At 42.9% G+C, this 9,148-nt stretch overlaps 1 protein-coding gene across 3 annotated transcripts; it reads left to right on the top strand.

Annotated features, from left to right (window-relative positions):
- Positions 1–1,937: 1,937 nt before the first annotated feature.
- gja8b (gap junction protein alpha 8 paralog b) lies at positions 1,938–3,116 on the top strand. Of its 3 annotated transcripts, none has more exons than XM_048597685.1 (2): positions 1,938–2,948; positions 3,039–3,116. In XM_048597685.1, exons 1-2 carry the CDS (start codon positions 1,938–1,940, stop codon positions 3,114–3,116), a joined length of 1,089 nt encoding a protein of 362 aa, XP_048453642.1. The 3 variants fall into 3 exon arrangements, with proteins under 3 accessions (XP_048453642.1, XP_048453641.1, XP_020390374.1); XM_048597684.1 differs by having other exon boundaries at positions 1,938–2,953; positions 3,029–3,116; XM_020534785.2 differs by having other exon boundaries at positions 1,938–3,116.
- The last annotated feature ends 6,032 nt before the right edge of the window (positions 3,117–9,148 follow it).

Below are 9,148 nucleotides of genomic sequence, written 5' to 3'. Positions count from 1 at the left end.
GTCGGCGCAACATCGAGGGCCAAAGGGCCTGTACTGCGCTGTAATGTTCTATGTTCTAGCACATAAGAGTGCAGTGAGCTGCAAAATCCTCATCACTGACCGTCCACCTTTTCGAGTGGAGTCTCAGTAACATCTCTGCGAGAGTGCAGCACAATCCAGAGCATGTTGATTCTGACTTAAACTTGGCATAATTTGGCTCAGGCTGCCATATGTACAAACTCCCTGGTACGGTAAATTGTGCAGTAACGCCGATGCAACTTGTTTCGCCCTGAAAGGAGCTTCTCAAATAAAAGCTGGAATAAGTTTGACAAATCTAGACAGCACGAATTCAGCTGCGCAAACCTCAAAGTATGGCGAAAAAGCCGATATGGATTGCGCGCTGAGGTGCCTGTTCGCCCCAAAATTGAGGTGTGTTGGAGAGAGCTGTCTTCATGATCCGCTGTTGTCCGTCTGGTGTGGGGACAACCGCAATGCTATGGCGGAGGTAGTTCGTGGGCTGACTGGAAGACAAATTTTCCTGGGGCGTTATTCCAGACAGCTGGGGAATTTCACACAAAGTGCTGTTTGAGAATGTTCTATTAATTCACCCCCAATCTAATTTCCAAAAGCTTCAAATTCCTGTGCACTTCGTCTGTGTTTTATATTCAAACGAAGTTGTGGATTCAGTTCCATGCAGATATGCATTTCCGAAAACATGCTACCTGCAAATCGGCAGTTTTTCTGTTTCCTTTCCGAGTAATTTATTGAAAATTATTTGCCACCTCATTTTACTGCAGTGCAGTTGACATTTGATATTACAGTACATCTCGTTGATTTGATTAACTTCGATAAACAATCAAGAGCGTTCGAGACAACAAGGTGCAGGGCTGGATGAACACAGCAGGCCAAGCAGCATCATAGGAGCAGTTCGAGTTGTTTTGTTGGTAATTGCACGGTAAAGTGAGTTCGTAGCAAAAACAGAAATTGCTGGAAAAACGCAGCAGGTTTTGGCAGGATCTGTGGAGTCAAAGCAGAGTCAACGTTTCAGGTCCAATATCTAACCCTGCTGAGAGTTCTCCAGTAACTTCTGTTTTGTTTCAAATTTCAAAGTGACCTTGTAGAATTGATAATTGCGATTAATGCACCGGCTGATCAAAGAGAAGGGAATGGAACTTCGAAATCATTTCAAATACGTTTGAGTTTTGCAGCGGCGTAAAGTTTTTTTCTTGAGGTGAAGCGATTGTGTTTTGAATATGGTGTCACTGGGTAAGGCATTCCATAGGGGACGGTATCTAGATGTGTAAAGGAAATATGTAAACTAGCATATTTGCAAATACAATGTGTTGGTGTGTCCTTTTCAAGTTTAACTTGGGTATATGTCCAATTTTGTGAAACTGCAAGATGATTCTGCAAACAGGGACACGTACATTTCTGTGGACCGTGCCTCCAACAGGGTCACGTGAACTGTTGCTGGGCGTGTCCCCACAGGTCTCCTTCTGTACTCCTCAGGGTTTAAATATTGCTGTAAATTAAAAACCCAATGCTCAGAGCCCACCGTTTCCGAGCTGTTCGGGATCAGCCGGTATCATTTCCCACACTGTGTCCACGGGTGCCAGCAACCAGTGAGTTTGAAGAGCAAGTTGCCTTACCTCGGCAAGGTGCCAAACTAATGCCATTGAAATTCTGTTTGAAGAGGTGCTTGGATGGGAAACGCTATATTTCCAGCTGCGGTTTGTGTATTTTTGCTCGGGATTTTGGAATTACTGTAGTTTATCTTGTCTTAAAAACACTTGCTTGCGGAAGTGTGGGCAACTAAATGCAGGAGCGGGGGCGGCAGAATTTCTGATTGCAATAAAATGTATTGTTTGGAGTGAAATAAAACGAACTGAACTACGACGCCCCTGTCCCCATTACTTCATTCAAACCAAATGTATTGCTTTCTTTAAAACAGGTGAGCAATGGGTGATTGGAGTTTCCTTGGGAATATTTTGGAGGAAGTGAATGAGCACTCCACTGTGATCGGGAGAGTGTGGCTGACAGTGTTGTTCATTTTCCGGATCCTTATCCTTGGCACGGCGGCCGAGTTCGTGTGGGGGGACGAGCAGTCTGACTTCGTCTGCAACACCCAGCAGCCGGGCTGTGAGAACGTCTGCTACGATGAAGCGTTCCCCATCTCGCACATCCGACTCTGGGTACTGCAGATCATTTTCGTATCCACACCGTCCCTGGTGTATGTGGGTCATGCGGTGCATCATGTTAGGATGGAAGAGAAGAGAAAGGCCAGGGAGGAAGGTGACAGACAGCAGCACATTAACACTGGGAGGCTACTCTTAGCTCCCGAAGAGGCTCTCAAAGACGCCGGCAAGACCAACAAGAGATTCCGCCTGGAGGGCACGCTGCTCAGGACCTACATCTGCCACATCATTTTCAAAACCATCTTCGAGGTAGGCTTTGTGGTTGGTCAGTACTTCCTGTACGGGTTCCGCATCTTACCCCTGTATCGCTGTGAGAGGTGGCCTTGCCCCAACTTTGTTGATTGCTTCGTTTCCAGGCCGACAGAGAAGACAATCTTTGTGATTTTCATGCTGGCCGTAGCCTCGGTGTCCCTCTTCCTGAATTTCGTGGAGTTAAGCCACCTAGGCTGGAAGAAGATCAGGTTTGCTTTCCGAGAGCCTGGCCAGCAGCCTGACACTTACCCGGAGCCCAAGCCGTACCATTCCATTGATGTTGCTTCGGTAACGAAGGCGAGAGGGTACAAGCTCCTGCAAGAGGACAAACCTGCCCCCGCTTTCTTCCAGTTGACAGCAGCTGGGGTAGACCTGAGTTCGGTGCCGTCCATCACCTACCCGGAGGAAGCCAAGGGTGTTGGTCCGGTAGATAACCTGGTGAAGATTCATAACGAGTCTTTGCTGTCCTACGAACAACACGAAAACGCTGATCCCGAGCCTCAGGCCGAACCGGAGGCACAAGCTGACCCTGAGTCAGAGCCTGTCCCGCTCGCAGAACCCGAAGAAGAGGAAGAGAAGAGCGAACTGGAACCTCTGACAGCAGCCAATGAGAGCCTGGCGGATACCCGGCCCCTCAGCAGGTTAAGTAAAGGCAGCAGTCGAGCTCGGTCTGACGATTTAACTGTATGAGCTAAACATCGCTACCGAGGGTGTTCTAGGAGCCTAAGTGTAAAAACGACCGGGGAAAATGATAGCCGGCCTTGACAAATTCTGGGAAGTCATGGGAACAGATGCAATGAGCTCGAGATGGTAAAAAAAAATGCTCAGCTTTTCGCTCTTACTGAATGGCATCGCAACAGTTACACAGTAAGAAACCGTTAAAGTCTTTGGAAGAAAAAACAGGACCCCAGTGTTTTTGTTTTGTTTTGATTTTAGACATTTTTCGATGTTTAATATCAAAAGTTTTCAAGGTATTTGCAACTACATGTGCATTAGCCTGATCTCTAACTCCCAGATCGATCTGGATCTGGATTCTCACGCATTGAGACGTGTCATTGGGACGCAAAATTGAGATTTGAAATATCAGAGAATTTTGGGCGTTAAATGGTGTGTAACTGCCATATACCCAGTTATACTCGGTCTTTCATGACTGTACAGCCAAACTTTTCAATCAGAAACTTGACCAAGCCTTCAGCTGTGGAGTGCAGCAACCTTGTGATGATAATCATTTTGAGGAAAGTGGGGATTCGTAACATCGGCGAATTCTCAGCCGCAGTACAAACGCAACACTCTTGTTTCATAGCAAGGTCTCGATTCTTTAGTAAAATGTTTCAGCACTAACACCCACTCAGAATTCCCCCAGTTCTTTGAATTGGAGTTTTGAACCATTTAGTGTATGTACCCATAATTGCGAATAAACTGCAGTGGTTCAAGAAGACAGTTCACCACCACTTTCTCCAGGGCAACTGGGGACGGGCATTAAACGTCTACATCCAATAATGATTTTTGTTTAAAAAAAACACGAGTTTGTAGATGTCATTGAAAAGCTTCCTGCTCCGCACTCACTGTGTAGTGATGTGTAGAGATGTCAGATACATATAATGAAATTTACATTGCTTCAGGTGTCCGCAAAAAGCAAACTCCACGTGTTTTTTTTTCTTGGCCAAATATAATCAGCAATATTCGAGAAAACCCAGAGTCAAAAACCCCATTGTCCGCTTGACCACGTAGGGAGAGGGCTATCTGCATTTTTTCAGTCCCTGATCCATACATTATTTTAAAAGATGTAAACATATTGGCCCTGAAATCTACTCAACCAGTTGTACTCTGTTTCTCTGCACCAAATTTCGACACCATTAGTTTGATGCAAAATGTTCATGTGAATGGTAATTGATTGAGAAATGTTCAATATGTTCACAATCAGCTGAACTTTGCCTCCAACAATACTTGAAATTTTGGAGCCTTACAGTTACAGCATGTGATGATTCATTAGGATACCAACAACATCTAAATTAATTCAAATGGCATTCAGAATATTAGGACATCTTCATCATTGGGTTCCATGGTAGCTCTCAAATTGTTTAGACAAGGGTACCAATAGATTTCAGTAATGGTGTAGCTTCATCAAGTTGGTGTAGTTAAGAGCTCCATTGAGCTGCTAATGCAGCCCATGAACCTCAATTCACCAAAAAGGAATCTGGATTTGGACCTGAAGCACTGCAATCAGCAAAACTGTGGGGCAGGTGCTGAAAAATGGAATAAGGTGTGTACATGATTGGTGGAATGGCCTCCTTATAAATTGTGAAATTCTATGATTAGAATGGATGCAGATACAATATACCAAAATGGCCTATTTCAGAAAGATGTGAGCAACATTTATAAGATGCAATCCCTTTTCACAAGAATATAAGTCATATGGATGGTTCTAATCCCAAAGAGGTATCAAGGCTCCTGGATAAAATGCAAAAGAATGGGGATTGATGGAAATCAAGTGAATGCAGTGGGCTGAACATCCATTGTGCAACAACCAACAGTGGCAATAATAGATTTGCAGAACAAGTCAGCTGTCGAACTTGAAAAGACGTGAATAAGAATCCCTATAGATTGGAAGCAGGCTATTCAGCCCATCAAGTCCACACTGACCCTCCAAAGAGCATCCTACCCCCTACCCTGCATTTCCCATGGTTAATCCACCTAGCCCGCACATCCCTCCATATTATGGGCAACTTAGCATGGCCAATCCATCTAGCTTGCACATCTTTGGACTGTGGAACAAAACTGGAGCACCCAGAGGAATACCACACAGACATGTGGGGAATGTGCAAACTCCACACAAAGTCAGTTGCCTAAGACTGAAATTCAATCCGAGCTCCTAGCACTGTGAGGCAGTAGTGCTAACCACTGAGCCAGCATGCTGCCCTGATAATCACAACTATGATTACTTATTAAATACTGAGAAAACCTTTGATTTACTTCAATACCTCTTTTTGTCTACTAACAACTAGTCCTGTTTAACACTAGTTCAATGGATATTTAGCTCATTAAGAGAAAGATTATTATATCATTTCATCCTTGTCTACCATAAAATGTTATATACTCAAAACTTGCAAGAATGATATACTCCACATAAAGCATCATAAAAATGCAAAATATCTTTTACAAATTGTGCTAATAACAAAAGGTTTACGAGTTGAACTCTTCAGTCTGCTTTTAGTCATGTTATGACTTAGAATTTGAATCTATAAATTGGTCATGTTCAAAATAAAAAGTACATAATTTGTCTGTTATTACATTTATAAATCTGTCCATTGTTGCCTTCATTACTTAAATGCACATGATAGACATTGGCATACAAAAACCTACTTTATGACAGCCACAGTATTATCTTCAGCGACTGGGGAGGGTCTTTTGGTGCACTGAGGTTGTCCAGAAAATCTGGGTACAAATCACACCATCCTTGGAGATATATGTTACAATGTGACTGCACAGGGTAATTATAAAATGTTATCTCCGGGGACTGGGAATGGCAATACTACACAGGCTTTAAAAAAACTAACAAGGTTTATTGAAATACTGGATGTCTGTATATAATTGTATATATAACTTAATGTTTTGTGGCAGAGATTGCTGCTTGGTAGCAGTGATATCGAATTGGACTTACACTTACAAAGTAACAATTTCCAGATACATGGGAAAAGAGCAGGGGAGTACCTTGAATTAGTACTTCTTTCTGAGAAATGGCGTAAACACAATGGACTGACTCACATTCTTCATTGAATGTATGATGAATTTGTTAAATATACAATTCTTCAGACTCTGGAGGTTCATTTAACTGTGCTGTAGGAGGGAATAGAAGACAAAAGAGTCATCTATGAAAGCTGGAAACTCAAATCCTTTTTGGCAGTCCCAATCCATTTCCCACCAGACAGGAATAACAGTACTCAAACTTTTGGGACACTCTGAGGTAAAGTTACCACAGTTACTAGGTGAAGTTTTTTTTCTTGCAACTCACATGTGAAATATTTGATTAATGTGTTACTAAACTGTGCAGGCACTATTAATATATTTCAAAACATTCTTATTCACAGTTATAATTTGTCTTTATCAACTCAGATTATAGGATTAGACATAAAACAAATTGACACAAAATGCACAAAGGTTAAATGTAAACATGGACTGTTTTAGAAATTTAGATGGATGTAATGGGGATGCATTATGGGCATGATGGGTGTTGGTGGAGAGAAAATTCAAAGATTTTCTAAGGCTTTCAGTGCAATGTAGGCGACATGTCAAACTCATGGTAACTGCTTATTAAATTATTCAAGTGTGAAGCTAGTACTGCCTTCTGTTGCTTGCGTGCCTGTGTAGGGATGTGATGAAGGAAAGTTATGATGTCAGTTACACAGCTAACACCTTTGGAGGAAATAGATTCTGCATGCAAGAGCATGGACCACTACTTACAATGGAAATGGCTGAAGCCCAGAAGAAATATTGCAGCTGTGGTTGTGGGCTTTAAAATGAGATCAGGATGCAATTGGGCAAAAGGGCATGAATCCAACAGTCCCTTATATTCTCACTCTCAAGAAATTTTAGCAAAGATGAGTTAACAAGCTGTCCACCTGACAGCTGTCAGTAGTTAATTTGATTGACTAAGTGGACAGACTGGAACACCAACAAGACATTACTGGCATCATTTGAGCCCCTCAAAAACCTTGGCACATGCCCGGAAATGACATCCTGCTATTTTGCTGGGTGCATTGATATACCACGATCTCTTTCAATCACCATTCCTTAGCAGTGGTTGCCAGTCCTCCTTCCTTGCCAGGCATACTCCTGGTGTCCTAGCTGGTGTCTTCAGCCAGCAGCTATGATTATTGCAGTCCACTCGCAGGATCCTGTCAGATGGACAAGACCCAGACATGCTGGAGAGAATATAACAGCCTCAGCATCTTTTCTACAATTGGATAGAGTCATAGAGGTATACAGCACAGAAATAGGCCCTTCAGCCCAACTCATCCATGCTGACAAAGTTTCCTAAACTGAACCAATCCTATTTATCTGCATTTGGCTCATATACATCTAAACCTTTCCCATCCATGTACTTGTCCAAAAATCCTTTAAATGTTATAATTTTACCAGCCTGTACCACTTCCTCTGGTAGCTTGTTCCATATGCACACTACCTTCGTTTGGAAAAAGTTGCCCCTCAGGTCCCTTTTAAATCTTTCCTCTCTCACCTGAAACCTATGCCCTGTAGTTTAGACTCCCCAAACCTGGGAAAAAGACCTTTGCTATTTGTAGTGATTGAAACAAGGTAAGCCAGGTAGATCTCATTGAATATGAGTTCGTTGATTGGGGCTGAGAGATATAAACAGAAGTGTCAGTGGCTCTGCTTACTTTAGAAGCCGACTCTGAACTAGCTGGGTCAGTGTCATGAACTACATGTGTAAATAAAGGGTGACTGGCCTTCATGGAGTTATTTCAGTGGTGACGAGAGAGAAACACGGCCCTCAACAGAATTGTTTGCACCAGTTGTCTTTGAGTTAGAGTAAGTATTTCTGGCATCTTGCCTCTGTTTGGGAAACTTGACTCATTTGATCCTGCTTTTGACGAATGGGCCCAGTATGTGGAAAGAATGTATTATTTTTTACAGGCAAATGACATTTGGGGCCGATGAAAAGCAACGAGTAATTCTCCTGACAGCATGTGGTCCCGCAGCTTTTGTGGTTATTAGGAACTTAACTTTCCCTGAAGCACTAGATACTGAAACCTTAAGAGTTGACTGTTTTATCCGAGGAATATTATGATCCCAATAAGCCTCCTCTAATTCGGAGATGCTATCGGTTTTACTTGGCAGTTCCAGAATCGGGGGAATCTGTATTGGGATTTTTGATGAGGTTAAAACGACTGGCAGAAGCATGTAATTTTGGTTTAACCCGAAGTGAAACGCTGAGAGACCATTTGATATGTGAGATTAATGATGCGACCATGCAAAAGTGCCTACTAGTTGAAACCCAACTGGACTTCAAACAGCACTACAACTGGCTTTATCATTAGAAAATGCGGTAAATGGAACTTATGAGTTACAGGGTATTCCGACGAAGGTGAACACCCTCATCAGGGCAATTGAACTTTGGGAACACCACTTGAGTGAAGGCGATTGCATAGTCTTACTCAGGTCATATCCTGAACAGAAGAATGCCAGGTCAGCCCACATCAAAACCCCATAACAAAGCCAAGCCTTGGCCAAATGGTAAAAATTTTCTTCAGGATCCAGGTGGCAGGCCATTGTAGTTGCAGCCAGTGTATGGATTCAAACAGCAAAAGAGTCACACTAGGTCTGAACTAAGTAAGAAAACTCATAGGCTGGTATCCAGGAGAATGCACACCATGTTAAATTCACCTACATCTGGTTTGGAACAGCACGTAAATCAGAACCAATCAAAATAAACATCTGGTTAAATGGTCACCCAGTTCCGATGGAGGTCAATATCGGTGCAGCTGTATCAATGATCATGACTGCCCAGTGGTTCTGACCTCCATAATCGTGAAGTGCTTCAAGAAGCTGGTCATGACCCACATCAACTCTAATCTTCCATCCTGCCTTGATCTCTTGCAATTTGCTTACTGACACAACAAGTCCACAGCGGAGATAGTAGGAACTGCAGATGCTGGTGAATCCGAGACAACAAGGTGCAGGGCTGGATGAACCCAGCAGGCCAA

This window comes from Rhincodon typus, chromosome 6 (assembly GCF_021869965.1).
Source record: "Rhincodon typus isolate 14 chromosome 6, sRhiTyp1.1, whole genome shotgun sequence".
NCBI lineage: Eukaryota > Metazoa > Chordata > Chondrichthyes > Orectolobiformes > Rhincodontidae > Rhincodon > Rhincodon typus.
The sequence above is the reverse complement of the archived record's forward strand: the minus strand, read 5'-3'. Positions and strand labels throughout refer to the sequence as shown.